Source organism: Episyrphus balteatus, chromosome 1 (assembly GCF_945859705.1).
Source record: "Episyrphus balteatus chromosome 1, idEpiBalt1.1, whole genome shotgun sequence".
Classification (NCBI taxonomy): Eukaryota; Metazoa; Arthropoda; class Insecta; order Diptera; family Syrphidae; genus Episyrphus; species Episyrphus balteatus.
This window is the reverse complement of record NC_079134.1, coordinates 114708282-114735278: the sequence shown is the minus strand read 5'-3', so window position 1 is coordinate 114735278 and position 26997 is coordinate 114708282. Positions and strand designations below refer to the sequence as shown.

At 34.1% G+C, this 26997-nt stretch overlaps 2 protein-coding genes across 2 annotated transcripts; both read left to right on the top strand.

The window, feature by feature from the left end:
* The first annotated feature begins 475 nt into the window (after positions 1 to 475).
* On the top strand, positions 476 to 2650 carry LOC129909944 (uncharacterized). The gene has a single exon (XM_055987126.1). It carries the CDS (start codon positions 476 to 478, stop codon positions 2648 to 2650), a length of 2175 nt encoding a protein of 724 aa, XP_055843101.1.
* Positions 2651 to 5042: 2392 nt separating this feature from the next.
* Positions 5043 to 26997, top strand: LOC129909936 (uncharacterized protein K02A2.6-like). The gene is made up of 3 exons (XM_055987113.1): positions 5043 to 7389; positions 7438 to 7599; positions 26531 to 26997. Exons 1-3 carry the CDS (start codon positions 5043 to 5045, stop codon positions 26995 to 26997), a joined length of 2976 nt encoding a protein of 991 aa, XP_055843088.1.

The following is a 26997-nucleotide window of genomic DNA, read 5'->3' as shown; positions in this document are numbered from 1 at the left end:
CGGCACAAGTGAAGGTACAGGTAGGAAAGATTTATGGTCCTGTCCGAGCTTTGCTGGACACTGGATCTCAGGCCAACCTGGTGACGAATCAATTGGTGAAAAGATGGTCGCTTCCTTAGAAGCGAGCGGCAAGAAAAGCGATTGGTGTCAATGGCCAACCCGTTCAAATAGAATACAAAACTGCTTTAAGGGCTTTAAGGGTTAGTCGATGGTTTTATTCCAAAGTTGCGATTGAGGAAGAGTTTTAGATATTACCGAAAGAGGGTCAATGGAGGCCAATGATACCAGCACATAGCTTGACATGTATGGTTAACGATACATCTCAAGAGCTGCATTGGCTGACCCAGATTATTGATAAGAGGGTCCGGTGGACCTGCTGATCGGATGCAAATTCCTAGCATATATATTTGAACCGAATTTAGGCAGACAGGCTGGAGGGGCGATTTGTTTGCAAACTGCTTTTGGAAAGATAATAATGGGGCAGCAGAAAGAATCTCTCCCTAGGAAAGACACGGAACAGGCTTACTCAGTATGTCTGAATAATGAGCAACTGCATGAAGCTCTTAAGAGGCTATGGTTGTTAGACGAGATTAAACCCTCGTTCACAAGATCGAAAGAAGAAGAGCTGGTGGAACAAAATTTCCGGAACACGTATAGCCGTGACAGTTCTGGAAAGTTTGTTGTAACGATTCCGTTGAAGGAGTCATGGAAAGATATAGGCACGACCGAACTCATAGCGAAGAGAAGGTTTTTTGCCTTGGAAAGAAAATTGGGAAGAGATGCTGAACTGAAAGAGAAGTACGTTGACTTCATGAGAGAATACGAAAGAGCTGGGCATATGACTCCTGTTGTGGGTGGACGTCAAAACCAGGCAACTTATCACATTCCACACCATTGCGTCACGAAAAAGTTCCGAGTGGTCTTTGACGCCAGTTGTAAAGCAACCAATGGACGCTCACTAAATGACGTTCAAATGGTAGGAGAGAAACTGCAAATGGATCTGCATAACATTCTGATGCGTTTCCGCAGGCACAGGATTGCAATAAGTGCACACATCAAGATGATGTTTCGAATGGTAAAGATTGCGAAAGAACAGTGGGACCTCCAGAGAATCTTTTGGAGGGAAAACCCGAAGGAAAGACTAAAAGAATACTGGCTCACGGTGGTCACGTATGGAATGGCATCATCGGCTCACAATGCAGTGAGAGCCTTGATGCAATGTGCGAAAGATATGGAATTGAAATTCCCCGCTGCCGCGAAGGCAATTCAAGAAGACTTTTACATGGATGACTGCGCCACCGGTGCTGATTCGGATTTTGAAGCAATAAAGTTATCGAAAGAAATCGACTTCATACTAAAAAGTGCAGGCTTCGAGCTAAGAAAATGGAGTTCGAATTCCAGAGCTCTCATAGAAAACATGAACAATGAGGGGCAAAATTCGATTGTATTCCAGGAAGACGATAAAGCGTCGATTTTAGGATTGAAATGGTTACTCGACAGGGACCAATTTACATTTGTAGTAAAGACACCGATATCTGAGGATATAATGACAAAGAGGAAAGTAGTCAGCTATGTAGCACAATTGTACGATCCTAATGGATTTCTATCGCCAGTCACGATTCTTGGTAAAATTCTTATACAAGATATATGGCGAGGAAAGAAAGATTGGGATCAAGAATTGTCGGAAGACATTCAGGAAAGATGGAAAGACTTTTGGAAAGAAATTACTTTCTTGGAAAGATTTAAAATGGAAAGATGGATAGGTACATCGAAAGATGTAAGGAAAGAAATTCATGGATTCTCAGATGCGTCTGAGAAAGCTTATGGGGCAGTAATTTATGTCAGGACAGAATATCCAAATGGAAAGATCAAGTCTACACTGCTTACATCAAAAACGCGTGTAGCACCATTAAAGACAATCACGATACCACGTCTTGAGCTAGCAGCAGCGGAGCTGCTGGGAAGGTTATTCGTCAATGTGAAAGAAATTATGCAATGGAAAGACATAGAGTACAACCTCTGGACAGATTCGACTGTTACTTTACATTGGATTAGCAAACCACCATGCGATTTAAAGACTTATGTCGCGAACAGAGTTTCGTCGATTCAGACAAACACAGACATCGACAGATGGAGGCATGTAGGCACGAAAGACAATCCTGCAGATCTGCTGAGCAGGGGAATGAAGCCATCTGCACTGGTCAACAGCAAGTTATGGCTGGAGGGACCAGACTGGCTATCACTACCTCACTCCGCGTGGAAATCTGAAAATTATGTGCCAAATGTTTCAGATGGGGGGAGGGATGAGATGAAAGTATTTACTCTCATCAAGTTTAAAGACATGTTATACATGAATATGAAAGATACTGGAAAGAGCGTTCCGATACATGAATGCACGAGCACACTTGAGAAAGCAATTAATGTTACAGCATACGTTTTTCGTTTTATAGACAAGGTCAAAGCGAAGGCGAAAGAAACGAAGGAATGGGAAAAAAGATATGGAAAGAGGCGAAGACTTTCGCGGCGTTACGCAACAAAGTCGGAAAGAAAGGCGATACAACTCACATCGTCAGAGAAGGAAGGAGCAGTAGTATATCTACTGCGGAGAGAACAGGAAAGATATTTTGGGAAAGAAATAACTGCCATTTGAAATCAAAACATTGGACAGAGCTGGCGAACAGATAACAAGGCAGAAGTGTTGGGTCTCGATTTTTGTCTGCCTCAAGACAAGAGCCATACACATTGATGTTGTGTCAAGTCTCACATCAACTGCTTTCATTGCTTGTTACGAAAGATTTATTGCCCGAAGGAGAAGATGCGAAAGAATGTACAGCGACAACGGCACCACGTTCGTTGGAGCTGCGAAAGAACTGCAAAAGGCGAAAGAGGTTTGGCAGAGGAAAGAAACGTTAGACTTTCTCGGTGCGAAAGGGACAGAATGGAGATTCATGACTCCAGCGGCGCCTCATCAAGGCGGCATTTATGAGGCCGCAGTAAAATCCATGAAATTTCACTTAACAAGGGTGGTCGGGGCGAAAATATTGACTTATGAGCAGTTGTTGACATTGCTTGCGGGGATAGAAGCAATCTTGAATTCAAGGCCGTTACAACCATTGAGTGACGATCCAAATGACCTGCAGGCGTTAACGCCGAGACATTTCCTAGTGGGGGAACCATTGGTACTACCTCTACCATTCATAACTGGGGAATTACCAAACACACATGGTGCGAAACTGTGGAAAGAACGAAAGACAATGCTTACCCACTTTTGGGCAAGATGGAAAGAAGAATATCTAGTGACATTACTAGAACGAAAGAAATGGAGGAAAGAGAAACACAACGTCCGGATAGGTCAGTTGTGCATCATTAAAAGCGAAAATTTCCCGCCCTCAGCATGGGCAATGGGAAGGATCATCAAGGTGATGCCTGGGAAAGACGGACTAGTTCGGAATGTGGTGATCCAGACTGCAACCAATCAGCTGACGAGGCCGGTGCAGAAAATCTGTATTTTACCAGTAGAAGAATAACTTATAACGAAGAATTTGTAAAGAAGAATTGATAAAGAACAACCTGTAAAGATGAGAAGGGAAGAAAAGACGACCAAACGAGAGGGGAACAAGTGGAAAACCGTAGGTTTTCGCCGGGACTGTATCGAACGGAGAGTTGATTAACTCTCGTTCGATGTTTTCTTTTAACTGAACAGAGCTACCTTGTGCTCTAGTTCTATGTTTCTACGTTTTTATGCTTTTTTTCTCTCCATCTTATTGGAGAGAAACCATTTTTTCTTCAGTCTTGGCGCGGACTCGGAAGGATTAATACGGAAAGAATCGAAAGAATTATTTTAATTGTAAATCGAAAGAATTGTTTTAATCGGAAATCGAAAGAATTATTTTAATTGTAAATCGAAAGTTTTGTTTTAATCGAAAATCGAAAGAATTGTTTAAATTGTAAATCCAAAGAATATCAAATCGGAAAGAATTGTAATTGGTAATCGGAAAGTTTTATACGAAGAAAGAACTATGTAAAGTGGAAAGAATAAACCGTGGTTTTTGCTAAGGCTTTTCCACGTTAAAAAATTGGTTGTGTTTTATTTAATCGGGTTTTATTTAGGGCTTTATTGAGGGTTCTATTCAGGGTTCTATTAAGGGTTTTATTTAGTGCCGGGTTTCGGACTTGCGCTAAAACAGTTTACAATCATCGAACGAGTCAGCAACAGTTCACAAAAAACGATTTTCGTCGCAAAATCCAACAACAAGTAGTCATCAGAGGCAAAATGACATGAAACAACGGACCTCCAACAACAACAAAAAGAAATGCGATTTCTGTGGTAATGATCCCCACCCCAGCAAACACAAATGCCCTGCATATGGGAAACGCTGCAGCAAATGCAACAAGTGGAATCATTTCAGTTATGTTTGCAAATCTAATAAACTCTCTGTTAAAAATATTAATAGCGTAGCCGAGCAACCAGCACACATTAATATAAATGAAACCTTTATTGGTACCTTTCACACTAAAGCAACTAGCAATACCACTCAGTGGACCGAAGACATTGCCGTTAATGGTGTAAAAGTGAATTTTGTTCTTGATAGCGGTGCTCCGGTTAATGTTATTCCCCTGTTAGTTTTTAATAAAAATTTTTCTAACACTATTTTGAAAGACAGTGATCGCAATCTTGTTGGGCCAGTTGGTGAAATTTAAAAATAGTTGGTTCCTTTGATGGAAAATTAGAATGCAATAATAGGTTTTTATACTCAACGATTTATGTCATAGAACAATTAAAAGCTCCTCTGCTATGTTTGAGTGCATGTGAACAATTAAAATTAATACAGAGAGTCAATGCGATAAATACAAATAACTGTGCACAAGTTCGTTCAAGTGTAAACATTGAATCAGAATTCCCTAAACTACTTCAGGAATTAGGCTGCCTTCCGGGGCAATATGAAATAAAATTAAAATCCCCAAACAATCCATATGCTATCTATACAGCACGCAGAGTACCCATTCCATTAATAGGGAAATTAAAATCAAAATTAGACGACATGGTAAGGCTGGAAGTCATCAAATTCGTTGATGAACCAACAGAGTGGTGTGCGCCACTTGTCATTGTTCCAAAAGCTGATGGAGACATTCGCCTTTGTGTTGATCTACATAGACTAAATGAGTGCGTTGAACGTGAAGTGCATCCCATGCCCAGTGCGGATCACACTCTTGCGCAGTTATCTGGAGCGAAATTTTTCACGAAATTAGACACGAAAAATGGGTTTTGGCAGGTGAAACTTTCACCTCAATCGCAGCTAATGACAACTTTTTTGACACCATTTGGGCGTTATTGCTTCCTTCGGCTACCTTTTGGAATTTCAAGCGCTCCTGAAATTTTTCAGAAGCAAATTCAGCGTATAATTGAAGGCATTCCAGGGGTATTGTGCCAAACAGATGACATACTTGTCTATGGGTCTACTATAGAAAGTCATGACGATAACGTTCGTAAGGTTTTAAGAAGGTTGGAGTCTAAAGGGGTGACTCTTAATGGTGCAAAGTGTCAAGTTGGCATTACGTCCGTGACATTTCTCGGACACAGAATAGATGACACAGGTATTCATCCAGGAAAATCCAAGGTGGAAGCGATCGACGGATTCTCAACTCCAAGCAACGTAACTGAATTGAAAAGATTCCTAGGTCTAGTCAACTATTTAGGCAAATTCGTTCCCGATTTGGCAACAATATGCCATCCACTGAATGAGCTTCTGAGAAACAACGTCAGCTTTACCTGGGGTGTGAGTCAAAATAATGCATTTTTAAATCTAAAGAAAATTTTAATTACAGAACCCGTGCTGAAAATGTTTGACCCAAGCCATAAAACTATTATCTCGGCTGATGCTTCCTCATTTGGGCTTGGAGCTGTCTTGCGACAGGAAGATAGTGACGGATTTCTTAAGCCAGTCGCTTATGCATCGAGAACCTTGACTGAGACAGAAAAAGGTTACGCTCAAATAGAGAAGGAGGCGTTGGCGATAACGTGGGCGACATGCGAAAAATTTCGGGATTATGTCACAGGTATGTCATTCTTTATTGAGACGGACCATAAGCCATTGGTTCCGATTTTCACCTCCAAGAATCTAGATGAGTTGACACCCAGGTTGCAAAGATTCAGAATGCGTATGTTGCAGTTCTTATTCAAAATTTTTTACACCCCAGGGAAAGATTTAATTGCAGCTGACGCCTTATCCAGAAGCCCAGTAGTGTCATCAAACCAAAGCCAAGAAAGCGAAGAAGATCTAAGCACTTTCGTGAAAGCTATTATCTCCGTCATACCAGCAACAAAAACAAAAATTGATGAAATAAAAACAGCCCAACAAAATGATGCGATTTTAAACGAAGTTAAAAACTATGTTCAAAATGGATGGCCCATAAAACAAAAAACTTCTCCAGAAGCAAGGCAATTTTTTAATGACCGTTATAGTCTGGCGATTAATGATGGAATGCTGATGTATGCCAACCGTTTAGTCATTCCACATAAAATGCGCAACGAGATGTTAACCAGAATCCATGAAGGCCACCTAGGTATCAACAAATGCAGAGCGCGGGCAAGGCAATCGGTCTGGTGGCCGGGATGTGCAGCACAGGTGGAACATGTCGTCAAAGGGTGCGAAGTATGCATTCAACATACTACCCCGAGGCATGAACCACTTATTCCAACGGAAACACCAAAGAATCCATGGCAGATGGTCGGAGCTGACATTTTCTTTTGCCAATCAAAAACTTTTTTGGTAGTCAGCGATTATTTTTCGCGTTTTCCAGAAATAGCTTTATTGGAAAATCAATCTGCAAAATGCATTATTTCTAAACTTAAATCTATTTTTTCCAGACATGGAATCCCAGAGATAGTACGAACCGATAATGGGCCGCAGTTCAAACAGCTTGAGATGTCCGAATTTAGAAATTTTGCCAGAGAATGGGGATTCACGCACATCACCTCGAGCCCAAGATTTCCACAAAGCAATGGCTTTATTGAATCAGCCGTGAAAACAGTTAAACTCCTTATGAAAAAAAACGAAGATCCTTACCTTGCTCTTTTAGAGTATAGAGCAACGCCAACTGCAAATGGATATAGCCCTGCTGAATTGCTGATGAACCGAAGATTGAGAACGACTTTACCACTTGCATCTGAGCAATTGCGTCCCAAGTTGATTAATTATGATGAACTTCAGCTCAAAGAACAAGCCTTAAAACGTAACCAAGCAAAGAATTTTGACCAGAGACGAGGCGTCCACAAGCGTCAGGAATTTTTACCTGATGATATCGTTTGGGTTCGAGATCTGCACGTTTGGGGCAGAATTGTAAACAAAGCTAATCTACCACGCTCATACTACGTCGAGACCGAAAGAGGTACTTTTCGAAGAAATTCATTTCACCTTGTTTATTCTTTCAGAAAAGATCTTCCTAAAACACAAAATGACGTACATATTCCGGAGCCTACTGCCGATTTACAATCAACTCCTGTGTCTACTACTAGTGAAGAACCTAAAGGGGGAGAAGAATCCACAAGAAACTCTGACGTGGAAACACATCCCAACTATCTAACAACAACCCGATATGGTAGAACAGTATTGAAGCCGAGCAGATATGGCATCATAAAATCACATTAAATAATATTTTGAATTTGTAATTTATATTATTTTTGAATTCTTAAAAGGGGAGATGTGTAGTATTCATGTATTTAGTATAATGTAACACACATATATAATGTATTACCTATACACTCCCACGTAACTCTAACTCTTTTATACATTGTAAATGACTAATTATATTTTAGTATTAAATCTACTCTTGAACTATTAACACGCGTCTTTCAATTCTTTTAAGAACATTACACTCTTCTTCAGGACTATAAAAATAAAATAATTCTAAAAAATTTTTAATATATTTATAATAGATACTTATCTTAAAATTTTCTTTTCTTAAATTCTTTGTTATGGTTCTCAATATAAGTTGCTTTTAGATTTCTTAAATCGCTCAAATATTTTAAAAATTCAATAAAAATGTCTTGAAAAAGACGTTTGTAATCATTGAATTTTCAAAATATAAAAAACTTTTTATTCATTGATAAGAAATTCAAAAAATTTTTCGTTATCAAATTTAAGTGAAATTAAGTTGATTATAAAATTCACCTTGAGAAATAGTTCCTTTTAACAAAAAAGTTTTTTATATTTTGAAAATTCAATGATTACAAACGTCTTTTTCAAGACATTTTTATTGAATATTTAAAATATTTGAGCGATTTAAGAAATCTAAAAGCAACTTATTGAGAACCATAACAAAGAATTTAAGAAAAGAAAATTTTAAGATAAGTATCTATTATAAATATATTAAAAATTTTTTAGAATTATTTTATTTTTATAGTCCTGAAGAAGAGTGTATTCACACTTGAAACGTCGAATAAAAATAATTAAATATCAAAAACGACCTATAGCCTACACAGAAAAACAAGTTAAGTTAAAAAAATAGATATGTACAATGTACATTGTACATATTTTATTTTCTATAAAAATTATTAATTTCGTTCATATACTTGTCATAGTAATGCAAGGACCAAGATGATACTTTTTTTTTTGTTCTTGCTCAGAAATAAGAAAAAGTGGTGCTTGAAGAAGAAACGCTGTTACTGGCACAAGCCACCTTTTGTTTTACATCTAAATCTTGAGGTAGAGCAGAAGAACTGATTTCGCTCAACAGAGAACTAGATGCAACTTCATATGCACTTTGGTTTCTGCACCCCTTCTTTAAACGTCTGTCGGACTAAAAAGGGCGCTTTCGTCGTAAAAGACAAGGAGACAAGGAAAAATTCCCTATACAGATGGGACTTCCTTTCACCTAAAAAATATACAAAAAAATGATAATGTAAGGTGAGCGCAAGAAGTTGCTGTTTAGTTTGTTGAAACAAATCTTTTTCGCTATCCGCGAACTAAATTGAACTAAGTAAGTGAACTAAGTTCACTAGTTCACCAAGATGAACTAGTTCATTGAACTAGTTCGTTCGCGAACTACACAAGCCTAGTTAGTAGTTTTATATTGTGATTTATTTCCCAGGGACAAGACGATTTTAAGTTTTATTGTGCGTATTAAATCAATTTATTTTGAAAATGAGTGCTTTTAAAGGACATGGTATTGCCATGTTCAAAGGAGAGATCCTGAGAACCCCGTCAAAAAAGCAATATCATATAACGTTCCAACACGAAATAAAAAGAAAAGGTAGGCCTAAAAATTCCTGGTACAAGCAAATGCAAAAACACCAGCATTCAGTTGGCCTTAGAAACGGAACAATACAAAACCGGGAGGCTTGCCGCCGATTTCTGAGGTCAACCCGGCGAACCCCACAGGCGGATCACTAGCAGAGGCGGCGCTAGACCAAAATGAGGCGTGTGCTAGAGTAAATTTTCGGGGCCCCTGAGAAAATGAATTTGGACTATTATTTTGAAAAAAAGTATTAAATCTTCGGTCCAAGTTCAAGTTCAAAATTCTAATAACAAACTTAAGGGGTTATCTAGTTGTAAGTGCAAAAAAAAACTTTTTTTTGTGGATTTTTTGTGAAGAGGCATTTAATTATATAAACATAAAGAATACATATCCATATAGAAAATTTAATGTATTAAAAGTATTCAATGTGTATTTAAAAAAATATTGGGTTCCGTTACTTTTGTAGAAGATCTCCTAGACGACCTCCAAAAAAAAGGTGTCTGGCGGTGAGCAAACTTTCTCCCAAACGGCTGAAGTAATCGGCTTTAAATTTTTACACAATTTTCTTAGATACTTTTGTCAGGTAATGAAGGAAGGAAAAAGGTTTTTGACAATAAATCGATTTTTAAAGCCACTTTAAAGTGTAAATTTTCGTAAAAAAACGATTTTTTTCTTTGGGAAGCCGCCATTTTGTCATATCAAAATTTTGACTATTTCTTCGTTCATTACCTGCATTCGTCTATCCTGAAAATGAATCTTTTGGTTTTTTTAATTTTAAGTGACTTGGATCAGAGATATCTTGCTCACCACCAGATACCTTTTTTTTGGAGGTCGTCTAGGAGATCTACTACAAAAACAACGGAACCCAATATTTTTTTAAATACAAAGCGAATTCTTTTAATACATTTAATTTGCTATGTGGATATGTATTCTTTATGTTCATATAATTAAATGCCTCTTCCCCAAAAATCCACAAAAAAGAAGGATTTTTTGCACTTACAACTAGATATAACCCCTTAAGACAAAACGTTTCATTTCAATGTAAGCCCTGTTCCTTTGGGAGGTGGCAAAGTACTACTAGTAGTTTACTAGCGATTCCCAAGACAGTAGATGATAGTCCTAGATTAACCAAAACATCTACTATTAGAAGACTACCACTTCCAATGGAACAGGGCTGTAGATGAAAAACAAAATGCACGACTCGATCTCACGAACTTTTTCTTAAGTTTCAGATTGCTTTAATTTTTAAAACTTTTTATATAAATAAGATTTTTCGTTAAATGTTCTGAAACGTACATATCAAAAAAAAAATAATTCGTTCTTCAAATCAAACAAAATCGACATCTAGAATGAATTTCAGCAAATTGATTTCTTTTATTAGGGCACGTTTTTAGAAAAAATCAAAATCGTTAGAAATCGCTATAAATGTTTATAATAAAAGAACAAAAACTATTTTAAGTAAAATTGATATGAAATTTTGCAGAAATTTTTAATCTACATTCCAAATTTCATAAAAATTAAATGCAAAATTTTCTAAAATTTGACTATTCAAATAAAAATCAAACTTTCTTCATCAAAATAAAAACTAACACTTGATTGCTTTTTGATTAAATTGTAATTTTCTAAAATTGGTATTGTATAATATAGCTATTTATTTTAATGTAGAAATTCTTGTTTTCGTCAGTTTCTCGGTTTCTCTTTTAGAATATAAAAATATCAATTGAATTACCAATTGGAAAAGGGGAATAAGTCCATCTCATCTTATTGTTGGCAAAACGCAAATAACTGCACAACTTCATTATTTGATGGTTCTAAGAATGTGGTTAGGCTAGTCTCACGTTATTCTTAAAATTTGAAAATTTACACTTTTCAAACAACCTGTAATATAGCTGAGTGCCATTGCTATATTAAAATAAAAAAGTTAAAATTTATCAGTAGGAAGAAGGAAATAAGGCCGGGATTTGTTTCTTTCTTTAAACTATTGTTTTTTTTAAATCACTTGTATATGTATATGATTTCTATTAGAAAATCTTTTTTTTTTTCTTTCATTTGTATAGAGAAAAGATTAACATCAAAATGTAATTTTAGGAATATTGATGACTTATTGCTTCTTTTAATTGGTGATTCAATTTTGCTTTTGAGTTGAAGAAGAAGAGACCGGAAAAAAACAAGGGGCTCCCCCTGCTAAATACAGGAAGATATATAAAAAATTGAAATTGTTTTTGTTGATGTTTTTCCTCTGTTAGATACTTATCAATCATTACATTTTTTTTTACGAAATAACTGAGAAAAACAAATTATTCGCATGTTTGTTTGAGCAAAATCTTTGGTTTAAAACAGGTTTTTAAAGTTTGGTGGATTGTAAATCCGTTTGATTTTGAAACATCAATGAATCCGCAAAATGAGTTCGAATACCTACGAAATTTCGAACAGCGAAAATTCCACTGAATAAAATGGTCCTTTTTAATCATTAAATTGGCGGCGGAAAACAAAAATGTTCTTAAGTCCTACGTAACAAAGTGTTTAAATTGCTAGAAAGTGTAAAAAATCAGTTTATATAAATTGCGAGCGTAAGCGACCAAAGAATTTTATTTAAGGGAAATAAAGTTTACCCATTCTTAACCTTTACAAAAACTTATTTCATACAATTTTAAATACCTATACAAAATTGAAAAATAGAAAAAAGAAAAAAAAAAACTGTTTTTATCACTGAGATTTTGTATTTTGTAAATTTAATTGGGAATTTTAAAAGCAAAATTTTAGATAATCCAAGTTGCTTGGCAAACTAATTATTTGCTTCACTTGAGAAAAAAAAAAAAACAAACAATAATCTTAAATTGTTTGATTTATTTTTTATTTCCTGCTTTTGCAAAAAGTGGCCAATGTATGCTTCGACTCATCTCGATGGAATTATGGAAATCGAGTGGAAACAAGCCAATTTCAATTATTTGATTGTTTTGAATAAAGAGAAGAGACATGGTTTTTCGGATTTTATTATTTCTGAGACATTTTCATTTAGCGACCGCGGGGCCCCTCTAAGCGCGGGGCCGTGTGCGGGGGCACACTCCGCACACCCCTTCCGCCGCCTCTGATCACTAGTGTGCAGCAGTAACGTGGGAAGGTTATGATCCCCTCGACATCGAGATCATAACAGCGCCGAGAAAAAGGAAGAAGAAGAGTGCTTTTAAAGAACAACAGCTTAAACTCTTACTGTTGACCAATGACCATAAGCTCCGACAATAACACCACTGAAGTGTACAAAATATTTTTAGACGACTCAGACGATGGAGACGAAGAACCCAAGAACAAGAGATCGTGTATAGTACCATCCTATTCTGAACGAGAGTTCAGGACACATTTCAGGATCAACCGGCTGCTTATCGATAATGTAAGAATCAAGTGCACATTTGAAGTTTGAACAAGTATTATGTTAAAATTCAAAATTTGTCCTTAAAGGTAGGAGTCTTCCGAATCTTTCAAGATTCTTTGGCCAGATAAGCGCGCAAGCGCGTACAGAAGCTTGTTATGTTCTTATAGTTCATGAGTCGTTCAGTTTTAGGGATTTGGCAGATCGTTTCGATCTTTATTTATATACAGGGTGTCCGGTAGAAAATGGATAAGCCTAAAAAGTCTGATAGGTGCACTTTTGACTGTTCTGAAACCGAATAGAAAAAGTTTCTATCGCAACCAGTTTAGAAAATATTAGCTTTTTTTCGTTCAGTGTATTTTAAATTTCATCGTCTTACGTTTTCTTTAACCACAACCACGAATGAATGAATTTTATAAATTTCTTATTTTTATAATTTTCTACAATAATTGGCTCACTACATAAGAAGTTAAAAGTTTTTACAACTGTTGCATCTTTTCTTTAAAAAAATTTTGAAATTTGTTTTTCGATGCAAAATGTAAAAAAAAATATTTTATGAAAATTTTCAAACACCTGTAGTATAAAAAAATCCATAGGAACGTAGGTGGCCAACTTTTTTAAAAATATGCGCGTCCAAAGGGGATTGCAGAATGGTAAAAGTTTTTATCAAATCTAGAGTTACTAGGAAGTTATTGGTACCAAAGTGCAAAAAAAGCCTATTAATTTAATAAATTATTTTAACTGTAAAATCTTAAGTTTTTCACATTGCTTGCTGCCTCAAATGCATGGATTCCATCAGTTTTTTTAATCAGTCATATTTTACAATAATTCTTCTTACACATAACTACTAAAAAAAAGTGTTATAACCGTTGAACAATGGCTATAAAAAAATAATTTAACTTTTTTTTAATGCAAAGTAGAAAAAAAAATATTTGTTTGCTCAGTTTAAGCATGGGCATACAATTGTGCATCGGGACAGCTTGTTTTGAGTTTTGACTTCTTAATGATCTCGTTTTAAAGAAAAATTGAGATTTTCGGTCGCGTTGGCCCAATGCAACCTCATCGAAAATGTTGCAATGTTTTCCAATTTTTGTTCAATTCCCAATGTTATTGGGCTACGAAAAACATCCAATATTTGTTAGATGCAATTTAATTTACAGTTAATATTGTGAGCCACTTCTTATTTTATCTTTTAAACTGGTTATTAGCGAATTAGCAAACAAATATTTTTTTTCTACTTTGAATTAAAAAAGAAGTTAAATTATTTTTTTATAGCCATTGTTCAACGGTTATAACACTTTTTTTTAGTAGTTATGTGTAAGAAGAATTATTGTAAAATATGACTGATTAAAAAAACTGATGGAATCCATGCATTTGAGGCAGCAATGTGAAAAACTTAAGATTTTACAGTTAAAATAATTTATTAAATTAATAGGCTTTTTTTGCACTTTGGTACCAATAACTTCCTAGTAACTCTAGATTTGATAAAAACTTTTACCATTCTGCAATCCCCTTTGGCCGCGCATATTTTTAAAAAAGTTGGCAACCTACGTTCCTATGGATTTTTTTTATACTACAGGTGTTTGAAAATTTTCATAAAATATTTTTTTTTACATTTTGCACCGAAAAACAAATTTCAAAATTTTTTTAAAGAAAAGATGCAACAGTAAGAAAAACTTTTAACTTCTTATGTAGTGAGCCAATTATTGTAGAAAATTATAAAAATAAGAAATTTATAAAATTCATTCATTCGTGGTTGTGGTTAAAGAAAACGTAAGACGATGAAATTTAAAATACACTGAACGAAAAAAAGCTAATATTTTCTAAACTGGTTGCGATAGAAACTTTTTCTATTCGGTTTCAGAACAGTCAAAAGTGCACCTATCAGCCTTTTTAGGCTTATCCATTTTCTACCGGACACCCTGTATACTGTTTTTTTTATTGAAATAAATAATATTCCTGAGCAGCCTTAGTCCAAAAATCATAAAATGGCCAAACGATAGGAGCAAAAAGTTCACAGCAGTGCATTTTTCAACGCTAAATCAGGTTTCTCTAAAGCTAATGGTAAGTAGATCAGGAATGTTTAGTCTTAACTTAGCTATCTGTCGTGATTTGTAAAATTGTGGTGTAACAACATTTCTACTAAAACAAAAGAGACTACGAGAATATTTTTTGAAATTTCGTTTGATATATTCGTCACAGGCCATATCTCGACCCACGAAGGATGAGAATATTGACAGAAAAGGTAACACCAGTCTTTGTGTTCAAGCAATATGCAAAGAACAAAAAAAATATATAAATGTTTTTGTTGGATTTCCGAGTTCGTGTCAAGATATCTGGGTCCTCCAGAACTCTCTAACCTACCATAAATTTATCAGCTTCCTGTGTAGATTATTATTTGTTTGGCGATTGTGCATACCCTTGCACCAGCAATTTGGTGATTCCACATAAGGATAATGGGCACCTTACCAATAGTCAGAAAAGGTTCAACGTCAAGCTAAGCTCCACCCGGCCACCCGGGATGCCATTGAGCACAGCTTTGGCATATTAAAGCAAAGATTTCCTCAATTGTATTCAGAGCCGGTTTTAGGGGGGGGGGCAGCCTGGGCCGTCGCACAGGGGAGCAAGAATTGAGAACATTTACAAAAGTTATATAAATAACGAAGTCTTTCCAATCGATGTTTTACTTTTCTTTCACAAAGGCGCTCCAATTTTTTTCTATTTTACTTTTTCAACGGCCCTCATATTTTTTGTCCTGAACTTTTTGAAGAATGAAGGCGCCCCCAATTTTGGGTTAGTTTGTTTGCAGCGGCGATTCCTCTCAGTTAGCTAGTTTTGCGCCGCTAAACCAAAAATTTAAATAAATAAAACCTATGAAGCATATTTTATACGCAAAACGCGTGTGTTTCTTTATTTTTTCCGGATATGGAAAAGAATAGACCGACGAGACAAAATAGTTTATGGAGAATATCCAGACTGTAATAATGAATAAAGAAACGGAAGGAAGACAGATAGAATTCCGAAATCCAAAATCCAGAAAGCCCAAAATCCAGAAAACCCTAAATCCCGAAAACCCAAAATCCCGAAAGGCGAGAATCCCGAAAACCCAGAATCCCTATAACCCAAAATCCCGAAAACCCAGAATCCTGAAAAACTAAAATCCTGAAAACCCAAAATCCAAAAAGGCCAAAATCCCGAAAATAGAACAGAAAAAATAAAAAAAACTCTTCAAAATTGTATTTCACTTAAATTTTAACTGAAACATAAAATTAAAACCAAATAAATAACAATTTAAACATACAATTATTATAAGTTAAATATTAAAACTAATAATTCTTCAACGATTTTTCCAACTTAACTCAATCACAACAAAACACTACTGAAAGCACAATAAGATATTGAAATCATGTAAAAAAGAGATATTAACGGAATCATACACTTTTATTGTTTTTTACGTGTTAACACCTTAATTACAAACTAAGAATTGTTTTTGAAACCGAAATCCCGAAAAATTTTTTTAGGTGCATAGTAAGCACTCTAAAACTTTCGGTATTTATTAGTCTTATTGCCCACAATTTTCATTTATTTCAAACTAGACGCGAGAACTACTCCCGGTCCCGAGCTCATATTCCAATTCTTGAAAATTTGACAGCTTCTCCATGTCTCATAAAAACTACGTTTGTGTGTAAGAATAAAAAAAATAGGTCTGTTCGTTGTTCCCCCTCCAGTTCACTCTGGGTCATGTATATTAACTGTCAATAAAATTAGAGTTTCTCGGGTTTTCATTCACCGAACACCTCAGAGCTTTAGTTTCGTCAGCTGATTTCAGTTTTGACATTTGTTACTTTATTTAGTTTCTTATTTCATGAATTTCGTAAAAAATCTCATATTTACCATACAAATTTTGTATCCACAAACGACAAATCACTTTTCGCACTCCAAACAATTTTTTTTTCTTAAACAGCTGATTTCATTTTGATAACTCTGAATTCATCCGCTCTGACCATGATACAACTCAGTGACGTCATCGAGGCGCACAAAAGTGTGAAAAGCAACACCAAACATGCGTAATGCCATATCTTTAGTTGTATCATGCGCTCTGACAAAATACCCAGAGTTGTTCAGGGTGCGTACAGAGCGAACATCGAACACAGAGGAAATAACTCTGGTTGAAAAAGTAGCTTCAAAAAACGTTTGACAACGAGTTGGGAGCGACCCAGAGTGCCCTAGAGCTCACAATGAACAAACCTAATACTTATAAAGGTATATGTCGTTTTCGATTGGCCGTCCAAAAGCGTCCGGAATCATTCAGAAACCTGCTGCAAGTTTTGATTATTTGATTTTTCACCCATACAGATAATAAATTTCAGAATTGGGTGGAAGCGATTCAAACATTTTCATTGGATTTCAGAATGAGTGAATCATTGAGTGATTCCAATCGAAAACGACATTAATGTACCTAGTTGAAAAAGTTTTTGGAAAAAATTTGTAATTCAAAAGCACGAAGACTTTGTTTAAGAAAAATTAATAGCAGAAACCGAGGAACAATATTTATTTTCGACTTTCGAGACACATTCAATTATAAAGAAATATCGCTTATATTCAAGTCCGGAATCCAGAGCTTCTAACTTTAAATGGCAATCTATACAACGGGAAGTTCCAGCAATTTTGTACCTTTTGCAACCGTAGAGCAAAAGAAAACTGGCTTTCATTTTACCAGTTTTAAAACATCTATGATTGAGTACCTATTAATAAACAATTGAATTATTACATGATGATAAGGCTTAACTACATTGGCTCAAAAAGTGAAAAAGTACAAAAGTGAAAATTTTCAAACGCATTTTTTAATAGTTTTTCCGGCTAGAAAATTAAAACAGATGATGCAGAAAGCTTATTTTTTGGTCTTAAAAACAATTTGTATACTCTTTTTCACAAAAAAATTGCGCTAGCCAGAAAAAAAATATTTTCACTTTTGTACTTTTTCAAAAAGTGGTGTATGTAGTTAAGCCTTTACAATGGAAATTTTTGTATTGTTTTTTTTTTTTTTTTTTACTCAATCTAAAAGTAAAGAAATCTAATCATCAATCATGATTTAATTCATTTAAATTTCATTTAAAACCGCCTTATAAGCGGACGGCTATGTCAAAGCTTTAACATTAATTACCTGCTAAAGCCTAGTACGCAGCCGAAGCGAAACGAAAAATTTTGAAGTCTCCAAAGTCAACTGCAAACATTAGGTGTGTTTTTTATTACCACCGGTATTAACTGGACAAAAAAAAACGCCTCGGGGCTTAACATGAAATCTTGGCAGCACTCCATATTGAATGTTCCGAAAACAGCAGACAAAACAAAAATTTAGAGTTGTCATATTTTTCGCTTTCGGGTTTTTCTTGTATTTTTCATGTATGTTTTACAAAGAGATATAAAAATGTATGCTAGCAAAACTATTTAAATACATTTTGTCATTCCAAACGTCAATTTTCACGTTTGTTAACAAATTCTAAACAATTTATGAAAAAATTAGTTTGGTAGCACAGATTTAAAACTCTTGAAAATGTTAAGCCCAGAGAAATCTCCGGGCTAAACAACTAAGCCCAAGGGGCTAAAGTGTTGTTGTATTTAACATGTAAATTGCTTAGCCCAGACTGCGTTTTTTTTGTCTAGTTAAGACCGGTTGTAATAAAAAACACACCTATTATAACAAAAAAAATACCATCAGGTACTATAGCAAAGTAAAAATAATAAAAATACAAATAAAAAAGGTCAAGAAAAAACATCAGAAAATAAGTTTAAAAGCAAAACCAAAAAAAAATTAATTTCGTTCAAGATTTCGTTAACGAAATTTTGTATGAAAAATTTCGTTCCGCCTCAGCTGTGTACTAGGCTTAAGAATTTTTCATTTGATCCCTGGAGTCTGGAGAAATTTCGTATCAAATTGGAATAATGACAAATAGATAGATAATATTATCCTGAGTCTCAAAAAGCATTGGCCTTGCCTTGAAACTAGCAATCCTTAGGTTTCTTTGGCCAATTTATGATGAGTGATCTCCTATTTAAAAATTGTATAGGCAGTTATTAAAAAAGTAATTTTGTTAAAAGTGGAGTAACTAAAGCAAATAACTAGGGAACCCGACCGAACAGCTCTGATTTTGATGATCTTTTTTTTTAAAACGTCGGTAATTAAAAATACTTTAAGGTCTGTAGGTTAAAAATTGCCGATGTTGCCGTATTGTTTTTTAAAACTAAAATTAAATTTTTTTTTGAACAAAACCATTTTTTTGCTTAATTTTCATAAAATAAATGATACCAAAAGATTCTCTACGTAATTTAAGGAAAAAAATATATGGAATTAAAAGACAATCTTCCATCGATCGTTTAAGCGATAAATGCAATTTTCTCACAAACTGACTTCAAACACAAAATAAATATTTTGAGCACAACGGCAACATAGGTATATAATATTTGCATAAAAGTTTCTAAAAAGCCAGAATCTCATTCTATCTGTTAAATTTAAATCCACTAAATTTAATCAAGAGTTTTTGAAAGAATGGTCCCTAACTTTGGCAAATAGGAACTTTAAACTTTTGCTTTTTAACTTTATAAGAGATATGGAATGAAGAAAAAATAATTTTATATTTAAATGTTGAACTTAAAAAAAAAATAGGTTACCTAATTTTTTTTCAAAACTTCTATTAAAAAAAGTTCTTCGAAAATGAAATACTTTTTAATTTTTTTCATAAACTGTAATACATATGTATGACATTTCCTTTACTAATTCCAAATCATAATAAATGTGGCAAAAAAAATGAAAAATAAACGCATTTTATAATACGAAAAAGTTTTAAAAAGGACATGTTAAAATTTGTTCAATACATAATTTTTTTTTCAAAAATCTGAGTTTAATTACCATTTTTTTAAAAAGCCTTTCCTCAATTTACATAATTTTAATTTTAAAAATAAAAAATAATAAAAAACACACTTTGTCACTTTTTAGATCATTGTAGTTATACCTTTAAGCAAAATTTTTGAAACAAAAAAAAATATTTTGTTCACAAAAATCTTCAATTAAATTTAAAAAATCAAAACGGCAACAGCGGCAATTTTTAATCTATAGATTTTAAAGTATTTTTAATTACCGACGTTTGAAAAAAATTTATCAAAATCAGAGCTGTTTGGCAAGGTTCCCTAATATTGCCATTTTTTGAGCTTTAGTTACTCCACTAAAAAGCGATCTGAGGTATCATGATCATTGTCTGGTTTTAATCACTTCAGATTTTTTCTGTTCTGAAGGGCTATTCTGGTTCTCTGACAAGTTCGATGAAGAAATTTTTCACAATTTTAATTTAATGGTGATAAATTTACCATTTCTGTTTATCTTAGTACCGCGAATAAGGGTCCAGGTGTATACTCAAATATAAGCAGAAGTTATTTAAAATATTGTTTTCCATTTATTTGTTCAATTAATTGTATTGCTTGTCGTTGCAAACATCAACATAGAAAAGCATACCTTAAAAAGATAAACAAGGGTCTTATACTGCTTTTAAAGTAAGACGACCTCTTTAGCGCTAAGTGTTCTTTAAGTCGTTTAAAAGTATCAAAGAGTCGTCTCTGATTCTGAAACAATTTTTTTTTAGAGTTGACTCCCATTTTAAAGTATTTTAAAGTCGGTTTAGAGTTTGTTTTAGGCTAGGTTAAGTAGAAATGTTTGGAAATTTTCGCCAATGACTTAAAAAAGGGGAACATGATGTTTATTTCTCCGTCTAAAGCCTAAACTACATTGACCTAAAAAGTGAAAAATGATAAAAGTGAAAATTTTCAAATTGGTGTTTTGATGATTTATGATTCAGAAAGCTTATTTTTTGGTCTAAAAAAAAACAATTTGAATACTTTTTGTTCCAAATTAATTGCGCTAGCGAGAAAAAAAATATTTTCACTTTTGTGTACCTATTCTTGCAAAAAGTGGCCAATTTAGTTAAGGCTTAACTTATTGAATTTCGAAATGAGTATTTGAGACCCCAAATAGACCTATTGAAACAAAACTAAAAGTGTACTTCGAACTCAATAACCAATTTTTTTATGAAACGTTCGTCGCGTCGCATGGGTACAAGTTATAGTATATTGCAGATTTTTTGTATGTCTATAAAACAAAAATGGCATAGCTCCATACATTTTGATTTTGATTTTGCTTGGAATTTAATTCTTTGGCGTTGTGAGTGGTTTTAAAGGCAGTTATTAAAACAAAATATGTATGAACAACATTATCATCATTCAAACACATTTAATTTCTTATCAACTTGAAAGTCTCTGAATATAAACATGTTGTTTGTAAATTATGGTTATCTGTCAGGTCAGGCCCCTTTGCTTGAGGTAATCAGTAAAATACAATACAGTGATCGAAATAAACGTCAATCTTAGAATGAAAATAGCACATTTTTTCGTTTGTGCTTCAAATCTATCTACTTGTTTTTTTTTTTATTTAGGTAATTTATGCAAATATACAATGATATGATTAGTAAATTTGTATGCCTTTTACTTGGTGACGCCAACCCATCCATAATTGCGTCATGTCGAAAATGAAAAATAATGGAGGACTCATAATCATGCCATAAAATCTGAACCCGGAGATATAAAAAGTAAATTAATTTAGTGATCTCTTGATATTTTGACTTTTATTTCAGAAATGATATGCTTTTCAATACAAATGAAATGCTTTTCGATACAGTTCACTACCCCTTGATACTAAATTAATAAGTCGCATTTTAGCCATGGCCATACCCCCACCAGACGTCCTTGAAGAGTCCTGAATTTATATCAAGACAAAAATAATGTTCTGACTTTTGTAAGAAAGCCGCTATTTCGGGACTCTTCAAGGACGTCTGGTTGGGGTAAGGCCGTGGTTTAAACGTCTGGGACGCTTAACTCTTTTCTGAAAATGCATTTCAGGATTTCAATGACGTCTGGTAGGGTGAATGCCGCGAATAAAACGTATGTGAGCCAGATTTTTGTAATCGTGGTGTTTTTCCTGATTTTTTGGTATATCATACATGTGTTTATACCTCCGAGCTCCGACATCAAAAACTGATTTTTTTAATATTTTCGGGACCACCTGGCAAAGGGAATGCCGCAAAAAAAACGTCTTGGGGCGAACTTTTTGAAGTCAAGGTATTGCCCTCTATCGGCTCTATAATATTTAAAGTGGTTATACACTAGAGTGACCGCAACTCCCATAGAAAAAACTTTTCGTCGAATTTTTTTCGGGGGAACCCCATAAAATGTTCCGCCTTTGCAGATTTTTAGATAGCCAAAATTTCAGCTCGATTGGATAACTCTAAATGGTGCCGACACTCGCTCAAAGTATCAAAAATCTCTGTTTTTTCACTGTTTTTCGAAGAAAATTAGCTCTAGCTCCAAAACAGATCGGGTTATTTTCACTTTTTATATATTTAATTAAAGGTAGTGTTGTTACACACAATTCAGATGCTTAATTTGTTTAGTTTTACTAAAAAAGAAAAATATTGTCATCAATTTAAATTTTCAGTACTTACCACAAAAAGAGCTGAATGCAAACTCGATTTAAAATTAAACTTTTTTTAAACTGTTTTATTCTGCGGATAGGGATAGAATGGATGTTTCTCTATCTCTGGGCCCTCGGGTAGCAAAAGTATGAGGTATAGTCGTGAAACTTTCTTTGTTATTGGATCGATGTAAGGCATCTGATAGAAATGCTTCTCGCATAATAAATTATAGCTACAATAGAAGCACTAGGGCAAAATCCAATCGACTTTGTAGTTTCAAAATCAAACTTACATTCAACAAGAAAAAACTTTTGCTTGGTTTAATGCCCCAAGAGCTTATCTGGCTCCTAAACAAGATCTTGATCTTTTGCGTAATTGCACTGAATACCGCAAGATAGACAAAGATATTTCAGAGAAGGCTCTTGCTAAATTCTCAAACCATTTATGGTATTTGAGTTCAGAGCAGGCAGGTCTGGCGTTCTTTGACCTAACTTTACCAGATGGCGAACAAAATTAGAAATGGCCAACATAATTTTGAAAACCAGTGAAACGGAAACCAACAGAATAGTAAATCCAAAGCTACAGACACACGAAGATGAACAATTTGTCACAGCAGGGTTAAAAAATATTGTGAACAAAGAAACATTGAACTTTTTCAGCCGATTGAAAATAGACACAAGTTTTCTCAAAGAACCTCCAAATCTTTGGCCCGAAAACCCGCATTTTAAAGAAGGCTTTAAAAAAGTACAATCACTTAAAGTCGTAAATGACATGACAGAAAGAGGAGTCAAATTAATAACGGATTTTAATAACCTTTTAACTAAAGATGAGGAACAAAAACAATATGTACTTCAAGTAGTCAGTGAGTGCCGAAAATTGTATCCTGATGCTTCCAAAACTACTTTGTAAATCTGTTGATTAAATTTTTTTAGTATTTACTTCATTAATTATGTATAAGAAATGTAACACGATGTTATTTTTTTTTGTTTTTTAGGCCGTGTGTGAATTGCGTAAAATAGTTCACATAGTGTAAAATATTTGACACTGTTGAGGTGAATAAAAAATTTTCAACTGTTAAAAATTTATTGGGCTCGGGCTCTGGGACCTGGTTAAATTTGAGTTAAATTTTTTTTGCAGATGGTTTTGTTTTGTTTTTTTTTTTTTTATTAAAAAGGAGTTTCATAGCAGAAAAGAGGCAGAGAAAAATATTAAACAATAAGCCATACAGCTGAAATTTTTTTGTTCACCTCAATAGTGTCAAAAATTTTACACAGTGTTAACTATTTAACGCAATTCACACACAGCCTTAGAATTCTGTTAAATGTTTCGTTTTTTTAAATAAAACAGTTTAAAAAAAAGTTTCATTTTAAATCGAGTTTGCACTTCAGCTCTTTTTGAGGTAAGTACTGAAAATTTAAATTGATGACAAAATTTTTCTTTTTTGGTAAAACTAAACAAATTTAGCATCTGAATTATGTGTAGCAACACTACCTTTAATTAAATATATAAAAAGTGAAAATAACCCGATCTGTTTGGGAGCTAGAGCTAATTTTCTTCGAAAAACAGTGAAAAAACAGAGATTTTTGATACTTTGAGCGAGTGTCGGCACCATTTAGAGTTATCCAATCGAGCTGAAATTTTGGTTATCTAAAAATCTGCAAAGGCGGAACATTTAATGGGGTTCCCCCGACCAAATTTCGAAAATCGATTTCTTGCGGTCACTCTATTATACACTTGACACAAAAATCGGAAAAAAGGCATTTTTCAACTCCTCATAAACCATTGAATGCCGTGAAATAAACCTGCCAGACTTCTAAATTCCTTATCTTTATACCTTAACATACATGTAACCCATTTTTTCATTTCAAAACTAAGATCTTATTTGCCACGGTGCATATATTTTTCTAATCAAAATAAGTACCGTTAATTTTGGTAACAAATAGATTTAAATTTTCCCTCTACAAAATTACCAAAAACTTACATAACTATACGAAAAGTTTGATGTAAATCACTTCAGTGTTCTAGGCTTTGGCTTGAGATAGAAACAGACAGATAATATGTAGGTTAGAGTTGGGCACTTTAGTTCATTTGAGTGATCGATCACTTAAGGGCAGGTCTACCCAAGCAGCCAACTTAAATCTCATGTAAATGAATTTGAATGTATTAGTGCACTTCTCTTTGCCATGATTTCACAGCTTTGAATAACATTTTTGCTCTTCGACTCTTTTTTCCCTCAAAGTGAAGCAAAAAAAAAAAAACAAAAACAAAATGGAAAGCCACACAAAAAGATAGAGAAAAGAAATACCTCTATGCACAAGAATACGACGCAAAAAACCAGACGGCAAAGGAGATACATTTTTGTTGTTTCATTCATGGGATGTGTGAAAAAAAATGCTAGGCAGGCAGACGCAGAACAGTGATTTTTTTTTTGTATATTATCCTTTACTTATGAACATAAATAATATGTATTACGCATGAATAACAAGTTCTTTTTTTTTTTTGTTTGCTGGATCTAATTATGTCATGTGTTTTATTATCTTTTGTTTTCTAATGATATTTGTATAGGTTCTTAGAAAAATATATGTATAAAAAAAAAAACGGCAGGCGAAATCAGACATTTCAAAAATATTATAGTACCTAACCTATGTAGGTACATAATTATGTAGGTATATCTAGCTATGCAGGATTCGCAACCCTTTCACTTTTTCAATTTAGGTACCTACCTAATTCTTTTTTTCGCAGTAGTGTTACAAAGTAATAATATGTAGGCTGGTAGGTACCTACCTACATATTGAAAAATATTTGTTGGTGCTTTCTATCAGTGCGCTGCGTCATGCGGTGGCAAAGTAATAAATGTTTTTTGATCATTTAGGTGATGATGAACAATGGAAAAATAGATTTATCATCTCAGTCATTTCGCGGAACATGGCGCTGGGCAGCTGGGCACCCACATAACTACAACAGCTACCTACTAAAAGTAATAATTTTTTTGAAAGGGTTGTAAGAGCGCTACATAAATATATGGTAGGTATATATTTAGGTAGGTATCTATTAGTTGTTGTTATGAATTACTGTGGGTATGAGGACAAAGCGAGGAAAAACGTCACACCGACTAGGTAGGTACTGGTCATTTATGGCTTTCTTTTTTGTTGTTTTCAATTTAAAAATCTGTGTCCGATATTTTTGTGGCACTTCTTTTTACAAGGCAACCCTTTTCTCTCACAATGCTCATATGTAACCACAGAAAGCAAAAAATGAAATTTTCTCCTCTCTGATGTACCTACTACATATTATTAGGTACCTAAATACATTATATAACACTGATTGTTGACACATTCATTGTCTGTTGCAGAATTTCGCTCACCATTTGATTTTATGATTTAGTAAATTCTAATTGTCCTTTGAAATACCTACTCTTCAACCCAACCAATGTTCAAGATAGGTACCTAGACCAACTAGTAATTAATATACTATACAGATTTTATTTACAAGTATCTTGACTCTGAAAGAAATAAAAGTAGATAGATTGTATCCTATCCAAAAGTGTTTACAAATTTTTAACAACAATATCTACGTAGGTATGCTAATGGCCGGCGCACGCCGACCGACGCGCCGCCGCACAGTGTGGGATTTCGCGAATTTAGCGGAATTTAATTCGAAAAATGACTTGTCTTGTTTGATGCCAAAACCGGTTTTTCTTAAAGCTAATAGATTGTAGAAAGTGATAACAAAAGTATTGATAGGTGGGGATCATGTAAACAAAAAAAAAATAGCTTCGAAGTTGCAGTTGGCGATTTTTTTTCTCTTTATTAGGTGAAAGAGGTTACTTTGCTCTTAATTTTTTCTCGTGCGTTTGGTGTGTGTTTTAATAAAAGTTTTATTTTTTTTATATTTTTTAAATATCAAGGTATAATTATGTAAGTAATTTTTTATTTCACAGGGTGTTTTACATTTTTGTTTTGGTGATTGAAGTTAAAAAAACCTGTTTTTTTTCGATTTTTGTACCTTTGTTAGAGCAAAACTTTAGTTATTCCGCGTTATTCAGCTTAGAGACAATATTCAATGCAAAGCTTGATTTATTATCTATCAAGAATCACTAAAATTTGGCACCCCAATTTTGTTATGATATTTTTTTTTTTTTTTTTTTCTAAATGACTATCAAAAAAAAATGATGGCATACCGTCAAAATCGAATAACTTTTTGGGATTTTGTTAGAAGAAGAATGTTATAGAATTAGAAACTTTTTTATTTCACAGGGTGTTCAAAAAATTTGTGAATTTGATTTTAAAATAGTTTTAATAAAAATACAGGGTGTTCAAATTCAAAGTTAACAGTAAGAAAAAAAAATAGAATTAAATTATTTAAAAAAATTAAAACGGAAACTATCAATTAATAAAAAAACAAAATCCAGCTCCTTCTTCAGCAAGATATTGTCACCCCATCAAGCTTCTATTTGCTAAGGAAACAACAGACTTGATCAAAAGAGAAGTTGATCAAGTTGTTGAGCAAATCAACGCATTGCCAGCTGTAGAAATTCATGAAGGAGAAATCGATGTTGCCGTGAAGTCAATATTCTTGCTTTCTATGGTCGATGGTAAGGTTTGTACTGCCTTATCACCCGTTACGTCTTCTTCCCAAAGTTATTATATTTGCGGTGCAAAGCCATCGGAAATGAATAACAGGAGAAGTATTTCAACCAAGATTGAGAATCCGTTGGCCATGTCCTTTGGTTTGTCTCCACTTCATTCTTGGATTAGGTTTATGGAATGTATCCTTCACATTGCCTATAGACTTGAAGTAAAGGTTTGGCAAGTAAAGGATCAACAACATAAGGAAAATTTTAAGGCCAGGAAAAAAAAACATTCAAGATCAATATAA

What these genes read in the sequence shown, in the direction of transcription:
- LOC129909936 (XM_055987113.1), top strand. Translation starts at nt 5,043, where the DNA reads ATGGTAAGGCTGGAAGTCATCAAATTCGTTGATGAACCAACAGAGTGG. An exon ending in CTACGTCGAGACCGAAAGAG is followed by an intron (nt 7,390 to 7,437) that starts GTACTTTTCGAA and finishes CTTTCAGAAAAG; the next exon opens with ATCTTCCTAAAACACAAAAT. An exon ending in TCTAACAACAACCCGATATG is followed by an intron (nt 7,600 to 26,530) that starts GTAGAACAGTAT and finishes AACAAAATCCAG; the next exon opens with CTCCTTCTTCAGCAAGATAT.
- LOC129909944 (XM_055987126.1), top strand. Translation starts at nt 476, where the DNA reads ATGGGGCAGCAGAAAGAATCTCTCCCTAGGAAAGACACGGAACAGGCT.